At 56.2% G+C, this 17,430-nt stretch overlaps 2 protein-coding genes across 3 annotated transcripts in view; one reads left to right on the top strand and one right to left on the bottom strand.

The window, feature by feature from the left end:
* MARK4 (microtubule affinity regulating kinase 4) overlaps positions 1-4,355 on the top strand; it is a 29,758-nt gene extending 25,403 nt beyond the window's left edge. Inside the window, exons 15-18 of one of the 2 annotated variants that reach the window (XM_021681333.2) lie at positions 200-478; positions 653-732; positions 1,621-1,665; positions 2,941-3,085. In XM_021681333.2, coding sequence (XP_021537008.1) covers positions 200-478; positions 653-732; positions 1,621-1,665; positions 2,941-3,005 — 469 coding nt within the window. In that variant the 3' untranslated portion in view covers positions 3,006-3,085. Of the gene's footprint in view, positions 1-199; positions 479-652; positions 733-1,620; positions 1,666-2,940 lie in introns of both variants that reach the window. The other variant, XM_021681332.1, reaches the window with a different exon arrangement.
* A 3,054-nt stretch (positions 4,356-7,409) lies between these two features.
* Positions 7,410-16,897, bottom strand: CKM (creatine kinase, M-type). Its single transcript, XM_021681334.1, has 8 exons — positions 16,849-16,897; positions 14,494-14,704; positions 13,451-13,605; positions 12,923-13,055; positions 9,990-10,161; positions 8,976-9,099; positions 8,420-8,609; positions 7,410-7,901 (listed from the first exon to the last, which is right to left on the bottom strand). Exons 2-8 carry the CDS (start codon positions 14,684-14,686, stop codon positions 7,723-7,725), a joined length of 1,146 nt encoding a protein of 381 aa, XP_021537009.1. The 5' UTR covers positions 14,687-14,704; positions 16,849-16,897; the 3' UTR covers positions 7,410-7,722.
* Between the last annotated feature and the right edge of the window lie 533 nt (positions 16,898-17,430).

Genomic DNA, 17,430 nt, shown 5'->3' with positions numbered 1-17,430 from the left:
GAAGGAAGGACAGTTTGAAGGAGGGATGACTTAGGAAGAATGAAGAGTCCGTAAAATAGCTAGGGTTGTATAGTACACAGCCTGCCCAACTGTACATGGCAGCCCTGTCCCTGAGCTCTATGTTTTGTAATGTTTCTGATCTCAAGACAGGACAGTGAAGAATCAGGCCCCACTCAGACTTGTTCCTTTCTGCCCACAGCTCGGGTACCCCACGGGTGCCCCCCGCCTCTCCCTCTAGTCACAGCCTGGCTCCCCCATCGGGGGAGCGGAGCCGTCTGGCACGCGGTTCCACCATCCGCAGCACCTTCCACGGTGGCCAGGTCCGGGACCGGAGGGCAGGGGGCGGGGGAGGCGGGGGTGTGCAGAATGGACCCCCCGCCTCTCCCACGCTGGCCCACGAGGCCACACCCCTGCCCACTGGGCGGCCCCGCCCCACCACCAACCTCTTCACCAAGCTGACCTCCAAACTGACCCGAAGGTGAGCCCCATGGGATGTGGGGGGTGGGAGTGGGGTGGGGGGCAATGGGGCCTAACCTGTCTTCTGCTCTGCTCTGCCTCCTGTACCCCAACATCATTTCCTCCTCCTCCTCCTCCTCCTCCTCTCTCTTCTCCTCCTCCTCCGTCACCCTTCACCTCCCTCCTCACACTACAGGGTTACCCTCGATCCCTCTAAACGGCAGAACTCTAACCGCTGCGTTTCGGGCGCCTCTCTGCCCCAGGGATCCAAGATCAGTAAGTCCCGTCCACCCTCCGCTGTCCCTGGCTCTGCTTCCCTGTCTGCATGTCAGACCTGTGTGTACAGGGGTGGGGGAGGCGGACTGTGTGCGTGCGGGAGGAGGACTGGTTGTGGGGTCTGGCTGTTCATTTTACTCATTTAATAAACAGTAGTCTGGCCTCTGGAGCCAGACTCTTAAGGCTCAGACCCCAGCTCTGCTGAGTGACCTTGAGTAAGTCACTCAACCTCTCTGGGCCTTGCTTTCCTCTTCTGTAAGGTGGGGATAGAAATAACAGTGCCTTCCTCCTAGGGTTGTCGTGTGGACTAAATGAGGTGATATATGGACTGAGCTTAGAATGCTGCCTTGGAAAATGATTTATGTTTATTCACTGAGCGCCTGGCCCTATCTTAGACCCTGGAGTAGAGTGAACAGAATGTATAAAATCCCAGCCCAGGCAGAGCCGACATTCTCCTCGGAGATCCAGACAGTAAATAAGTACTGAGAAGAAAAGTAGAGCAGGGAAGAGAGGTACAGTTTTAAATGGAGCAGGCCTCACTAAGGAGGTGCCGTTTGAGCAAAGCGTGAAGGAGGGGTGCGTGTGTGTGTCCATGTCCTTCTATATGTAGGTGTGTATCTCTGCCCAATCCCTTTCTCTTTCGTCTTCCGAATTCTTCAGTATCTTTCCTCTGACCTGCACTAACCATTTCAGAAGGGGCTCCCCTTCTGGGCATGGAGAGGGAGTTCAGATCCTGACTCCCAGCCCTCCCCAGCCCAGCTCCAGCCGGCGGGGAGGGACCGGGACCAGGGCTGAGGCAGGGGCTGCCCAGAGTTCTGGAGGCAGTGGGTTGGGGGAGGGGGCGCCATACGTGCAGATTAGACACTCTGTCCCCCTCCCTTCCCCTAGGGTCACAGACGAACCTGAGAGAATCGGGGGACCTGAGGTCACAAGGTGAGTGCCTGGGCCTACCCCCCCTGGCCGCCACACCAGCCCCTCCCGCTTAGTGTGCCTCAGACCCCACTTCTGTCTGCACCTCCCCGATCCGCCATCCCCATACCTTTAGATGGGACCTGAGCCGCCGCCTCCAGGCCAGCTTCCTGAACTCTCCCTCGGGCCCTCCTTCCTCTGCCCGGGCCTCTTATGCCCCGCCCCCCACGACTTCCTCTCATTTCCACCCCGATCCGTGCACACTGTCCCTCGACCGTCCTTACCTCCAGCCTCTTCCATGTGTGACCAACTCCTGCTCTTGCCACCACACCTCCCTCCCCCTCTCATCCACCGAGGCACAGCCGCTGTTGCAGCGGATGGTCCATAGTTTAGGCTTTGAGGCCCAGGTAATCTCCGTCATGCCTGTTCGGCTCTGCCGTTGTCCCGCAATCAGTGCAAAAACTAATGGGCGTGGCGGGGTTCCAGAAACAGTTACAAAAGCAGGCAGCCCTGTACCTCGCCGGCCCTGCTTCAGTTTGACACAATCCCCCGATGTAAAGACACCCCCCACACCCCACTCGGTGCAAATTAAGAACCTCCCCACCAGTCCCAAAGATCCCAGGACCGACTCTCATTGGCTGGAACTGAGCCACATGCCCATCCCTAAGCCACTGCCTGTGGCCAGAAGGGTGCAGTACTCTGATTGGTGGGACCTGGTCATGCGTTTCCCCTTTGAACCAATCGCGGCAGGCAGGGGGGTGGCTTGCTCTCATTGGCCAGAACCGGGCCACGTGCTCAGCTTGGCGCTGAGAGGCGGGGTCAGCCGCGAGGAAACCGGGAAGACTTTAAGTGTGCGATGGTTCTCAAGAGGAGCGCCCTTGGTACTTTAGGCGGGACATTTCTTTGTTGTGCGGGGCCTCTCGCATGTTGCAGAACGTGTATCCGCCCTGAACCTAATAAATGTCAGCGGCACCCGCATCCCAAGACATTGCGCTAATCAAAAAGCCCCCAGAAATTTCCAGATACCCCTTGGGAGGAGGTGATGGAAGGAGGTTGCAGGCATCACTTCCACTCACATCCAGGAATTGAGAGACAAGGCGGCGCCTGGCTGCCGCGGAGGCTGGGAAATGGAGCCTCCAGCTGGCCAGCGATCTGTACAGCTGGACCTCTGTCGCTGTCCCTGGGGTGAGAGAGGGTGGCGGGTTGTGAGGGACGTCTAGGAGTCTGTCCCCAGGTGGGAACAGTGGGTCGCCTTCCCCGCCTCTCCCGTCTTTGACCGCTAACATCTTCCCGCCCCAGTTGCCATCTACCTTGGGATCAAACGGAAACCGCCCCCCGGCTACTCCGATTCCCCTGGAGTGTGAAGCTGACCAGCTCGCGCCCGCCCGAGGCCCTGATGGCAGCTCTCCGCCAGGCCACCGCGGCCGCCCGCTGCCGCTGCCGCCAGCCACAGCCGTTCCTGCTGGCCTGCCTGCACGGGGGTGCGGGCGGGCCCGAGCCCCTGTCCCACTTCGAAGTGGAGGTCTGCCAGCTGCCCCGGCCGGGCCTGCGGGGAGTTCTCTTCCGCCGCGTGGCGGGCACCGCCCTGGCCTTCCGCACCCTCGTCACCCGCATCTCCAACGACCTCGAGCTCTGAGCCGCCACGGCCCGGGTCCCCTCCTCTTCCTCTCCCTCGTCCCCTTCACCTCCGCAGCAGGGAGAGGGGTCAGGGAGGGGCGTCTCCCTCTGTCATCACCTCGGTTCCCGCGAGTCTGACGTGGGGACAGAGACTGTCCCCCGCGCTGTTCTCCGGGGCCGTTGGGCATGAGAGAAGAGTGAGGGGGCCGAGCAGGGGGAGCTGGCCCCTTCCTGGAGCCTCCAGCCGGTCCTGTCCTCCCTCACCCTGCCAGGGGGCACCCAAGGAGACTCGGGGGGCACGGCAAGGGCAGAAAGGGAAACTGAGGAAACTCTTCCATCCCCGCCCCACCCCCACCCCCAAGAGCTCAAGAATTAGGCCTTGGGCAGGGGCAGGAAGGGTTGCTGAGCCTAAAGACTGGAGAATGGCAGGGGGGGCTGGGAGTGGGAGTCAGAGAGGCAGATTCCTTCCCCTCCCCTCATGCTCGAACCCCACCCCCTTCCTGCCCCAGGCTGGCGCGGGGCACTTTGTACAAATCCTTGTAAATACCCCCACACCCTCCCCTCTGCAGAGATCTCTCAAGGAGCTGCCACTGTCACCTCCGGTTTTTAAGTTATTACACCCACCCCCTCCTGTCAGCCCCCTCACCTGCAGCCTGTCGCCCAATAAACTTAGGAGAGTCCCCCTCCCTCACGCTGACCCCGGGCTTTTCCTTCCCTGCCCTCACCTGCGAGTGAGACGAGGAGGAGGTGGTGTGTGACTTTGGGCCAGTGGTTCCTCCTTTCTGAGCCTCGGTTTTCTCAGCTGCAGAATGGGTGTAGTGGGGGTGTGAGGGTCAAGGATGATGGTGGAGGAGGGCAGGACAGAACTTGGCCTCATCCACGAGGCCCCCGGTTCCTATATCGGTCCCCCATTCATCCACTCACGTGCCCACCCACATGTTATACCGGACTCTAAGCCACTTCTTACTCCAGTAGTACATTTATTCAATAAACAGTCATTGACCTGTGCCTACTCCGTGCCAGGCCCAGTGCTGGACACGGAGACACAAGGAGCCCCTGTCTGTGGCGGACATGGGTTCTGACACAAAACACTAGAGAAACCATTGCTTTGTGGAGCCCAGAAGAGAGCAGGAGGGAGTCGGGGAAATGGGCTTTGAAGGATGAATAGGAGTTGACCGGGTTTGGGGTATGCCCTGGGCAGAAGCCCGGGGGTGGGAGTGCATGATAGACCTTCAGAGAACTGTGGGTAATTTCGGTGTGGCTGCTGTGTTGGGGGTGGTGGAGAATTAACAAGAGAAATGTTGTATTAGGACTCATAATCCAGCTACACTTAGGCAAAAAGGTTACTCGTTTGCTTATGTTCCTTAATAGTGTGGGGGTGCCTGACTTCAGGTACGGCTGAATCCAGGCAGCCGGCCATCTCATCTTGGCTTTTTTCAGTGTGAGTTTAACAGTTTCAGCCTGTAGTTTCATCAGGCACTCCCTGATGGCAGAGATGACCCCAGCAGTTCCAACCTCTCCTCCCTTTGCCTAGTTTCTGCAGCAGAAAGTTCCTCACTGCCAACTTCTGGCAAAAGTCCCAAGACGGACTCTTATTGGCCCAGAGAAGTCATGTGACCATTCCTGACCCAGGCCCTGTTGCTCTGGATCGGCCAGGCCCCTGCCTGGAGCTGGATTTTTTTTTTTTTTTAAGATTTTATTTATTTATTTGACAGAGAGACAGTGAGAGAGGGAACACAAGCAGGGGGAGTGGGAGAGGGAGAAGTAGACTTCCCACGGAGCAGGGACCCTGATGAGGGGCTCGATCCCAGGGCCCTGGGATCATGACCGGAGCCGAAGGCAGGCGCTTAACAACTGAGCCACCCAGGCGCCCCTGGAGCTGGATTTAGGTGGGTTGCTCAGAGGAAAGTCAAGGTGTCCTTAGCCAGAGGAAGGGAAAAGAAGCTCAATAGAGCTAAGCAGTAGAGGGCGGGGGCGTTGTTCACACAGGGCCTCGTAGGCCAAAGGGCCAAAGCGAGCGAGCTGGGCTTTCATCCAAGGGCACTAGGGAGCCATGGAGGGTTGTATGTAGGGAAGAGGCTTAGTCTACTGTGCCTCAGGTGCCCAGTTGGGGCAAGGTAGGGTCAGCCCTTGTCTTGTGTTCATCTTGGGGCTAATAGCAAAGTCAAATGAGAAATAAAGGGTGGTAGAAACTGAGTGGTCACTGTTGAAAAATTCAGGGTCTGGGACAGAACCGCATTACTGTCTTATGAGTGAGGCCAGAATAGGGATCTGCTGAAAGGTGTTTGTATTGAGTCAGGTGGCGGGCACTAACCAACGCTGGAAATCTCAATCCCTAAGGGCTTCCTGTGTGCCCAGCTCTGTGCTGGGGACATAGTGGTGACCAAGGCAGCCCCACCCCGGCCTTCGGGGGGCTCAGTCCAGTGGAGAAAGCTGGATTTAGGTGCACCGGTGATGATCCAGAGTGGGCAGGGCTGGGGAGGGTGGCAGGGCAGAGGCCGGGAAAGGCCAAGAGGGTGCCCGTCCCAGCCAGGGAGGGCTTCCCAGAGGAGGAACAGCCCAACTGCCACTGGGAGGATGATGAACAGCTAGCTAGACATGGCGTTCTAGGCAGACGGAACAGCTGGTACGATGCCTGGGAAGCAGGAGAACGAGAGTACAGCAAATGGCAAAAAAAATTACAGTGAGTGGAGTCGCTGGGAGAGATGAGGCTGGAGGTGTTGGCAGGGCCCTGAAGGTAGTGGAGAGGGGCCCGGGCTTTCTACCAAGGACACTAGGGAGCCATGGCGAGGTTGTGAGCAAGGGGGAGGAAGGGACAGGTTTATGCTGCGAAGGGAGGGAAGGAGACAGGTCAGGAGAGTAGGGAGGAGGTCGGAGTGGGACAGAAGGTGGGGAGAGAAGGGGTGCATTTAAGGCTTATGAGGCAAGATGGGCAGGACAGGCATGGTCGCTGACGGGCAGATTTGGCTCAGACAGTCCCACTGGAGTGCTTGTGGTCTGTGTGGCCTCGGGGGTGGGGTAGGAGGGTGAAGCTGGGGTTAGTGATGCAATCTTCATTTGGGGACAGTGTTGTAAAGGACATCCTGACACCTGACAGGTCTTGTCTTTCTCTTCTAGCCTTCCTGTTTCAGTAATCTCTCTGGGAACGCTTGGGGACATGCCCTGGCCTCAGTTTCCCCTCTGTAAAACAGAGCACATTTCTTGATCTCTAACGGCCCTCAGGTTTGAAAAAGTGCCTCCTCCAGGTCCCTGGGGCTCTGTCTTCCACTCACTCCGCTTCACATTTCCTTCTGAAACCTTTGTCTCTTTCTGAGGCCACGACGCTGCCCGTGCTGGAGGCCTGGGCGTATTGGGTCGAGTAGAGGTGATTGATGTGGCCAACACCCAGTACGTGTTCAGATGCTTCCGGACTTCGATTACCCACCCCACCGCCCCTCACCACCTCCATCCTGGGACCAAGTTCTCCAAAAGGCGGGTCCCTCAAGACTTCATGGGGATGCTATGAGCCAAGCCCCAGTCTGGAGGAGGAAACAGCATGGGCAAAGACGTTAAGGTGGGAGTAGCAGGGTGTAAGGAGCAAGAGTGTATAGAGGAATAATGGGGAAGGAACCAGAAAGATGAGCCTTCAGCGAATGGTGCGCATTTCAGTTTGATCTTGAATTGGAAATAATAGGAGCGCATTCTAGGAGATGTGGGGAGCTATGGCAAGTTCTTGAACAAAGAAAGGGAAGTTTAAGGGAGTGGTAATAGCTATAGAGGGATGAAGGGAGATCACACAGAAGGAGGCCAGTGACAAATATAATGAGGTATATGTGATGAGATGCACGGTAGGTCTCAAACTGGAGGCCCGCGGGCCAAATTCAAGTCTCAGACATTTTGTTTGACTTACGTTTCTCCCCCGTGTGGACCCTGTGTTTGAGATCTGAGTATGAGTGATTGGGAGCTGAGGTTGGGAAGGGGCCACACATCTCTGGGTCTCAGATTCCTCATAGAACCTTATCAGTTTTGGATTAGACTGTTCACTAACTTTGCCTCATTTTAGAGATGAGCTAAAACATGACTAGCGAGGGCAAGCCCCTCCGAGATCGCACAGCGGCCATTGCAAACGTCCCTCGTCCTCTTGCTCAGTAACTATCGCACAAAAGTTAGGGCCGCCGTTGCTTTTATTTGTTGCTTTGGGTGTAGAAAAAGCAGGAGCTCCGGACGTGTTGGAGCGCTCTCCATTAGCCAGAGCTCCTGGTGGTGGGCAGGGCTCTGGGAAAAGGAGAGGAAGGTGTGAGGAGGTTCTTCATTGGCCAGAACTCAGAGGCTGAAGCGCATTTGTTGGAACTCTGGTTGGAAATCGAATTCCGAGATGGGTGGATAGAGCCCCCAGGTGGCCGAACCCGTTACAGGTGGAGCTCGACGGGCCGAGTCCTCCCTTTAGCTGGGGCTCCAGCAGTCGGCGGCGAGCGGGCTGGACGCCTATTTCTGGGCGGGGATCATGTCGTCGATGGACTGGCCCTTTTCCAGCTTCTTCTCCATCTCCACCATGAGCTTCACACCGTCCACCACCAGCTGCACCTGCTCTACTTCGGACGAGCCCAGCCGATCGGCGTTGGATACGTCGAACACTGAGCCCACAGCAGCGGTGTCCACACCACCTGAAGGAGCAGGAGCATAAGGAGGGAGCAGAGGTTCAGGAGCGGGGCCCAGGATGCTGCCCCCGTGCCAACGGAGACGGCCGCACGAACTGGGTGCCTACTGCGTAACAGGTTACGTGCATTCAGAGTCTCCTAAATGTCTATTCACGCACGGGCTCACGTCTCCGGCTAATTTAGATACCTCACCCCTCAACCATCCAACATGAAAATATAGCATAGTGAGGAAGAGTGAGCCCCGGAGCCAGGCTGCCTGGGGTTGAACCCTGACCATCCTCTCCTTTACAGATGGGAAGCCGAGGTCCCTAGGGGGCAGGGGACATACACAATGTATATCAGATAGCCATGACATCCTATCGATTCCTGTGAGATAAAGCGTGCTGACGCCCATTTGCAGAGGAAGAAACTGAGGCTCACAGAGGGGTAGCCCTTGTCCACCCCAGAGCTCGCGTGGATGCTCCACCTCCCCTTCCGCAAAGGGCCCGCCCCCGACGCCGCGGTGCGCGGATGCGGGGCTGCACCTGTGCCCCGCTTCTGCAGGCGCAGGCGGGTGAGGATCTCCTCGAACTTGGGGTGCTTGCTCAGGTGCGCCAGCTTGACATGCACGCCTCCACGCAGCCCGGTGCCCAGGTTGGACGGGCAGGTGAGCACGTAGCCCAGGTGCTCGTTCCACATGAAGGGGTGGCCGGCTTTCTTGAAGAGCTCCTCAATCTGAGGTAAGGGGACAGGACCTGGGGTCAGCGCCAGCGGGCGCCCCTAAATGCACCCGCAACCGGGACGGGGTTGGGAGGAAGACGGTGTGAGGACGTGGGGGGGGGGGGGGGGATTCCGAGACGGCGGGGTTGGAAAACCGCGCGAGGGCTGAGCTTCTGAAGGGAGGGGCCGGAGCACCCAGGAGCACCAGGAGCACCAGCCTGACGCTGCGGGGGCTGGGCTGGAGGACGCTTGGGAGGCGGACTCTTAGGGGCGGGGCTTGGGCATAGGGTGGAGCCGGGTTCCCCGCGGGGCGGGGCCTTGGAAAGCGGGTGCGGCGTGCACGGGGAGTCCCAGGTCCGCCGCGGGGGGCAGGCTACCCACCTTCTGCAGCCCCACGCAGAAGCGGCGGAAAACCTCCTTCATGTTGCCCCCCTTCTCCATGGAGATTACTCGGAGGTGGTCCTCCTCGTTCACCCACACCAGGAAGCTCTTGTTGTCATTGTGCCTAGAGTGGGGCGCAGGAAGAGGCCAAGGCATCATCAGCTCCGCGTGGCAACCCCTTTCCCGGCCTCTCGACAACACACCCACCGCTAGGGGGCAGCGGGCCTGAGGAGTTCGAGGTGATGGCACGAGCTCCTCAAAATCGCAGAAGCTTTACCCCCGTAGACCCTAACGTCACAGGATCTGAGAAATCGCCAATCTTAAGATCAAGGGTTTTTAGGGTCTTCAGTCTTTGAACAGCATTAAATGACAGACCCTTAGACTCTCAGAATCTTTGAAGAACAGTAGCTGGGAATCAGAATTGATAAATCTTGGAAGTCCTACATCTGGTCTCAGGACCAACCTTGCCTTCACCTTGTGACGTCTCAGAAACAGAGTCTTAGAACCACAAAACATTTCCGATCTGGAAATGTCTGAGACCACGGAATCACAGAACCTGGAATTAGTGGCATCCGAGAACCTAAAAACACTCAAAATCTTGGAACCTTAGATTCATCCCATCTGTATATCTTAGAACTCACGCTCTCCAAATCGTCTGAAACCTATTTCCAAAACCTTTGAAAATCCTTGACTATCACGATCGGGGATTCAAAGGTTCATAGAAACCTAACTGGCAACGATAAAAGATAAAACTAATAGCCAAGATGTCGGGCACTTACTATATCCCAGGCACCGTTCTCAATTACTGTGCTCTCCATTTTACAGATGGGGAAACCAGGGCAGAGAAACGTTAAACAATGTGCCCAAGGTCACACGGGGGGCGGAAGGCAAGGTCATTTTTCAGGGGCACCCGGAAACATCGTTTTTATGGTGTTGGCTTTGGTAGAGGGATGGGGAAGGTAGTGGAAAGCGGGGGGAAGGGAGACTGGCAGGGGCTGGGGGAGGGGACCTCACCAGATGCCCCGGGCGTCGGGCCAGTCGCGGGCCATGCCTGAGGCCAGCAGCAGTGGGGACACGGGCTTGTCGAACAGGAAGTGATCGTCGATGAGCTGCTGCTGTTCCTGTTCCGTCATGCTCTTCAGAGGGTAGTACTTCCCCTTGAACTCGCCAGTCAGGCTGTTGAGGGCTGAGGGGCCACACAAGGGAGCAGTCAGCAGCCTGCCCCACCGCACCCTGGGCGCGGAGGCCTGGGGACCCCCAAACTGCCGCCCCTAAAGAGCCTGGGGCTTGGTCCTGTGGGTGTGCTAATGGTGCCTGAACACTAGGGCGAAACCCAAATTCGCGCCCTCTCCCCAAAGCAGGCTGCTCCCCTGCCTGAACAGCCAGGCCATGTGCGCAGCGAGGAGGCACGGACTCTCCCGTTCCGGGACCTTCACGCCCCAGCCCCCTGTGAGCCACAGTGTGCTGGAGCCCCTCCGGCGGGCCAACAAGACAGACAGCCAACATGTTAGGAATTTGGGGAGCCATCAGTAAAAATTATTATAAAATAGCATATATAGGATTTGTATATATTCATAGAATAAATGTATATTATGTATATATTTGTATATGTGCATAATATCTATAATATGTATGTATGTATGTCTATGCATGTTATACATTTTAATATAGTATACTATATAATGTTATATGTATACTGTATTATATGGTTGTTTGTTTTTTTAAGATTTTATTTATTTATTTGACGGAGAGAGACACTGCGAGAGAGGGAACACAAGCAGGGGGAGTGGGAGAGGGAGAAGCAGGCTTCCCGCCGAGCAGGGAGCCCGATGTGGGGCTCGATCCCAGGACCCTGGGATCACGACCTGAGCCGAAGGCACTGTATTATACTGTATTATATTGTTAAAAATAATTTATCTAGGGCTCCTGGGTGGCTCAGTTGGTTAAGCGACTGCCTTTGACTCAGGTCATAATCCTGGAGTCCTGGGATTGAGTCCCACATCGGACTCCCTGCTCAGCAGGGAGTCTGCTTCTCCCTCTGACCCTCCCCCTCTCATGCTCTCTCTTTATCTCATTCTCTGTCTCAAATAAATAAATAAAACCTTGGGGCGCCTCGGTGGCTCAGATGGTTAAGTGTCTGCCTTCAGCTCAGGTCATGATTCCGGGGTCCTGGGATGGAGCCCCACATCGGGCTCCTGGCTCAGCGGGGAGCCTGCTTCTCCTTCTCCCTCTGCCTCTCTCCCTGTTCATGCTCTCTCTCTCTCTTTCTCTTTCTCTGTATCTCTGTGTCTCAGATGAATGAATGAATGAATGAATGAATAAATAAATAAATAAATAAATAAATAAATAAATAAATAAATAAAACCTTTAAAAAAAATAATTTATCTAGGGGCCCCTGGCTGCCTCAGTCAGTAGAACATGTGACTCTTGATGTCAGGGTCATGAGTTTAAGCCCCATGTTGGGTGTGGAGCCTAGTCAAAAAATGATAATAATAATTTATGTAAACTTCCAATTAAATAAATTATATTTAAAACACAGGTAATAAGGGGCACCTGGGTGGCTCTGTCAGTTAAGCATCTGACTCTTAGTTTCAGCTCAGGTTATGATCTCAGGGTTGTGAGACTGGGCCCCACGTCAGGCTCTGCACTGGGTGTGGACCCTGCTTAAGATTCTCTCTCTCCCTCTGCCCTTCCTCACTCTCTCACTAAAAAAAATTAAAAAAAAAAAAATGAAGTAAAAAAAAAACCCTACAGGTAGTAAATATTCAAAATGATCACTTCCTAATTATTTTACTACATCTTTATTATCTATGTTCTTGCAGCTTTTTCATCTCTATCTGATGATGGGAATACTATGTAACGATGTGTTACTGTGCATCTTTTCCCATCTCTCTATGACATCATGTTCATAGCTTAAAAATAGTCATGGTAGGAGAATTTACACCATGGAAACTGGCAGTTGCTGCAAATTGGGGCTTTTTTTTTTGAGAGCTGGTTGTTAAACATTTACTAGAATAACATGCTTGGGAGCCTTGATGAGTCTACCTCCCAAACATACCCGCTTTTTCTCTACATCCCCCTGCCTATCCTTCACCCCGGAGCCCGGACCACTGTGGTTGCCCCCTTACGGTCCCTCTGTTCCTACTTCTGCCCACAGTCTGTTCACTCCCACTCAATGGCCAGAGAACTCCATGTAAGTCCTGTGGACTTACTCTGCTCACCATCTTCCCAAGGCTTCCATCTCCCTCAGAGTCAAAGCCAGAGCCCTCCAGATGGCCCACAGGGCTCTGCACAACCTGGCCACCCATATTCCTCTGACCACATCTCCTCCCCTGGTCCACTCAGCTCCAGCCACACTGGTCTCCTTGCTGTTCCTCCAACACACTTTCCCACCTCAGGGCCTTTGCACTTGCCACTCCACCTGCCTGGAATTCTTCAGGCTCCTTCTTGTCAACTGGGTCTCAACCCCTCCTTTCTAAGAGAGTTGCCCCCAGTCATGCCATGATGCACCCTTATTTCTTGGCTACATGGCATGTTGGAATTAATCATTCTTTTGTTGGTTTCTGTGTTTCCTCTTATCTCCCCACCAGGCTGACAGCTCTGTGAGAGCAGTGACCTTGTCCATCTTATTCATCATGGGAGCCCCAGCTCCCTACTCAGGACCATAACAATAGTCAATGTTTGCTGCCTGGCTGGCTGGCTGCCTGGCTGGCTGGCTGGCTGGCTGGCTGGCTGACTGGATGGATGGATGGATGGATGGATGGATGGATGGATGGATGGAGGTCAGGACCCTGGTACAGTTGAGGGTCTGCAAGGATCTGCTCAGGGTGCCTTGACAGCGCCCCCTGACTCCCACCGGGCACCAAGCACCCTTGCTTTATTTACCAAGCTCTTTCCATGAAGGAGCTGAGCCAGAGCTGGGTGGCCTCAAAGGTGGGCATTCTCACCTTCCACGGAGAGTTTCTCCACTGCCCGGCGCTCACCCCGGGAACAGTGGGGGGGCAGTGTGTAGCCCTTGATGCTGCGGCCTGTGCGGACGCGGCTGCTGAGCACATAGTTGGGGTCCAGGTCGTCTCCACCCTGGAGGGCAGGAGTGGGGGGTCAGGGCTGGGCATGCTTCCAGTTCTGACTCTCTGCCACTTCCTTTGGTTCCTCTTTGTCCACTGGCTTCTTCCCACCACCACCCTGGCCCTGCCTCTTCCTTCTCTGTCTCTCCCTCCATCTTTCTCCCAGCCACTCATCTGTCTCTCTTTTTTTTCGTCCATATATCTCTTTCCCCATCTTTGTCCCCGCTTCCTGTTTCATCTCCCTCCCTGTCCCTCCTCCCATCTGACTCCCCGCTCTGTCCTCGGTCTCCCTGTCTTCTGTGCCTCTCTGTGCCTCTTTCCCTCTGTCTCTGTGTCTCTCTGAATGCTCCTTCCCACCTCCGCCCTCCCTCTCTCCCCTGTCCCTCCCCTGGCCTGGGGGCAGCTGACCTTGAGGTTCTCATGGTTGAGGTCGGTCTTGTGCTTGTCGGTGGGTTTGTAACCCCCGTGCCGGTCCTGGATGATGGGGTCAAAGAGATCCTTGAACACCTGGTAGGACTCCTCATCACCAGCCACACAGCCCACGGTCATGATGAAGGGGTGACCTGGGGGTTCGGGGTGAGGTCAGAGGTGCTTGTCCCCAGCAGGGAAGGCCCGGGCTCCTGGGTCCAGTGTAGATTGTATGTGCGCATGCACACACGTGTGTGTGTGTATGTGTGTGCGTGGGCAGGGGGTCATTCAAGACCTCTGGGTCAGAACTGCAGAGGCTGGGGGTTGGTGGGGATGGAGAGGGAAGGCTGGGAGAGATCGAGATGGCATCTGGGCTGAGGGAAAGGCGCTGGGGGCAGGGCAAAGGAGAAGGAATCTCGGGAGGCCAGCTACAAGGTACTAAAAATATTACCACTTCAGAATCCCCAAATCACAGACTCTTCCTTCACCAAAAAGTTTTCAGAAACGTATTAGACTATCGGCTCCCACAGATAATAAGAGACTTGAAAGACCTTCGTATTCCCAGATGGGGAACCAGAGGCCCAGAGTGAGGGGGGCCCCTCCTCAATCACACAATGAGTTGGAGGCTAGGATCCGCTCTCGGGGCTCTGGTGTCCTTGGAGAAAGAACATCCCCCGCCAGACCCCGAGTGCACACTTTGTCCCAGAGGCTGCTCCAAGCGCTGTGTGTGTGCTGACTCCTTTGTTTTCACCACATGGGTGCCCATTTTTCAGATGTGGAACCTGAGGCCCCGGGGCGATTGAACGATTTCCCCACATTTTACTTGTGTGCATTTGTGAGTGGTTTGCCACGCGCCGGGTCCTGTCCCAAGCCCTTCACACATGTAGCCTCATTTTTTTCTCACAACAGTCCCTTGGGTATGGCCCCCATCTTCCAGATGGGAAAACTGAGGCCCGGAGAGGTGGGATCGAGGTGTGGCAGGCAGCTTCCAGAGCCCCCCCCCGGCCCCGAGACCCTGTCCATGCTCCACCAAGGAGGCTTACCTGGGTTGTCCACACCTGTCTGGATGACATCGTCCAGGGTGAAGCCAGATGGAGTCTCCTTGTCCCGAAGCTTCTTGTAGAGCTCAAGGGTCAGCACCTTGGCCATGTGGTTGTTGTGCTTGCTGAGGTCAGGGTACTCCTCCTCAGGCTTGTAGTTCAGCTTGAACTTGTTGTGGGTGTTACCGAATGGCATGGTGGCGGTGTGCGGGGCCTGCTGGGCAGGGAGTGGGGGTGGGGCAGGTTATCTCACAGCCAGCAGAGGCCAGCAAGGGAACAGAGCAAGGCTTTGGGGTCAGACAGGCCTGACTCATGTGCTGTGTGACTTGGAACAAGAAGGGTCCCGTCTCTGAGCCCCTGTGTCTTGACAGGAGGCCATCAGGACTCTGGTTAAGATCCCAGCTCTGCCACACCCTGACAGGTGACCCCAGACTAGTAACCTTGCTAGGGACTGTTTCTCCAGCTGGAAGATGAAGGGGGGAGCCTTTGGGACAGGGCAGTAATATTGGCATGGATAAGAGTGTAGGTTCTGGGCGCCTGGGTGGCTCATTCATTAAGCGTCTGCCTTCGGCTCAGGTCATGATTCCCTGCTCAGCGGGAAGCCTGCTTCTCCCTCTCCCACTCCCCCTGCTTGTGTTCCCTCTCTATGATAACTAAAAATCTTAAAAAAAAAAAAAAAGAGTGTAGGTTCTGGAATCAGCCTGGGTTTAAATTCCAGCTCCGTCTGTACAATAGCTGTGTGACCTTGGGCACCTGGCTTAACCTCTCTGTGCCTCAGATTACTCATGTGTACAATGAGGGTCATAATAGCCCTCATCTCAGGGAGCTTAAAGGAGTTCCTGTACGTTAGGCACTTGGAATAGTCCTGGCACACAATAAGCGTTATTTTGCTTAGCTATTATTGTAATTATTGTTGCTATTATTTTAAAGGGCTGTGTGAGGAGCAGGGGAGAAGTTGGAGGGTATTGCTGAGAACGAGTATCTGAGCAGAGAAGGGACATTCTCTCCACGAAGGTTCTTGGGTGCTCAGTCAAGGGATGAGGAGCAGGGCAGAAGGGAAGCCTGGGTGGCTGTCCTCTCTGTTTGCTGACAACTCTCTGGCAGGGCTCAGTTGAGAAGAAAAGCCCAGCCAGTCATCAGAGCTGAGTTCCAATCCCGCCTGTGCCATTCCCCTGCTCTGTGACCCCAAGCCAGGTGCTCAGCCTCTCTGAGCCTCTGTCACCTGGAAACTGAGCCTGGCCCAGGAGTTTGCCAAGAGGATTCTTCTGGCTGAGGCGCGTGGCCGGCTGGGCACACGTCCTCACGCGGAGTCGGGGTCTGCTATCTGGAGGCTATTATAACTTTTACTCATAAGACCCAGGAAGGAAGAGGGATGCTTCAGTGGTGGTGGTGGTCGGAGCGGGAGCTCACTGGCAGCTCCAGGAACAGGAAGCAGGTAGAATGGTGGGAAGGAAATTGGGACCAGGGTGAGCTGAAGGCTGAAGCATCAGGCCAGGGGCGATGGGATTCATGAAAGATCGTTGGAGCTACTATCCAGGGTTGGGGATTATTTATAGAGTCTGGCCGACTCCTCCTCCCCTCCCCAGCTGCTGCCCCCCCACACCCCCCCACATTCCTGGGGCTCCATTTGCAGCAAGTCAGCAGGCTGGAGACAGGTGGGCCAGGGTGGCCAGGAGGACACGCATCCAGGCCTCGGGGGTTCAAGGGCTTCCAGCCCAGAAACCCCCCTTCAGGGTGCCCCACCCCCACCCTGCAAGGGACACTTTTAGCAGAGGGGACTGAGGCAAGGTGGGGGAGCCCCAGAGGCACAAACAGAAAGAGCCCCAGAGCCACACACACACACACACATCACCAATAACCCCCCAGATCACACCGTGGATAGAGTCGCACACATGCCTTCAAGCCCAGGGACGCACCCAGGACACAGGCACCCAAGCAGGTGCCACAGAAAGTCAGACACAAGGTCACACCGTTGTGTGGGACACAACCGGGGACCCACAGAATTGCAAATGCAATGACCCCACAGAGGACAGACAGACACCGCCCACGGCTCCGGGCGCCCAGGGCTGGGGACAAACCATCATGAACACGGACCCAGCCTGTAGCCCCTTGGCAGCTGCCAAGGCTCCTTTTGTCTCCAAGATCCCTCCCCATGAGGCTGTTGCACAGACCCTGTGCGAGGTGGCGGGAGGGGGGTCTCACAGGTGGCGGGGACTCCCAGACGCGGGGCCAACCTTCCCACACACTGACCCCCCTGCGTGCAGGAGGATATGGGGCAGACTCCCGAGACCGGATGCGCTGCTGGCGCCATGGGGGCCCCCAGTCTGGACCCCACCCTGACCCCCACCCCAGCAGTACCTGGCTGGGCTGTGCAGAAAGGGGCTGTCTCTATCCTGGAGGCGACACTGACCCAAAGGAAGGGCCCGCAGCCCCGGCCTTATATAGGGGGGCCGGGCTGTGTTACTGGCTGGGAGGGGCTGCCCCCAGGGAAGGGAGCTGGAGGGCAGCTGAGCCTCTCACCTCGCTGCCTGGGCACCGTGCCCACCCTGAACCCAGGCATGCCTCGCGCCCAACCCCATGGCCTTGTATGGGCTGCCCCAGGGGCTGAGCCCAGCCTCCCTCCCCCGTCCAGCTGATTCCCCCACCGAGTGCTGAGTCGGGCTGGCAGGGACAGCTGGCGCCCTGCCCAGGACACGAGACCCTGGCAGGGGACGTCCCAGGCACGTAGAAGCCACGCCACTCGGCCACCAGCCCCTCGGGTGGCCAGGCCTCTCCTCAGCCCCCAGCAGCCTTGACCTGGATAAACATCGGGTCCTGAGCCCCGCCCCTGGGGAAACCTTGGCAATAGTCCCAAGAGGGCCAAGTCTCTGGAATCCCAGAGACTCGCCCCTCGTCACCCAACTATGGGGAGCGCTTGGCCAAAGCCCAGGACTGAACGCA

Source organism: Neomonachus schauinslandi, chromosome 16 (genome assembly GCF_002201575.2).
Source record: "Neomonachus schauinslandi chromosome 16, ASM220157v2, whole genome shotgun sequence".
Taxonomy (NCBI): domain Eukaryota; kingdom Metazoa; phylum Chordata; class Mammalia; order Carnivora; family Phocidae; genus Neomonachus; species Neomonachus schauinslandi.
The sequence above is the reverse complement of the archived record's forward strand: the minus strand, read 5'-3'. Positions and strand labels throughout refer to the sequence as shown.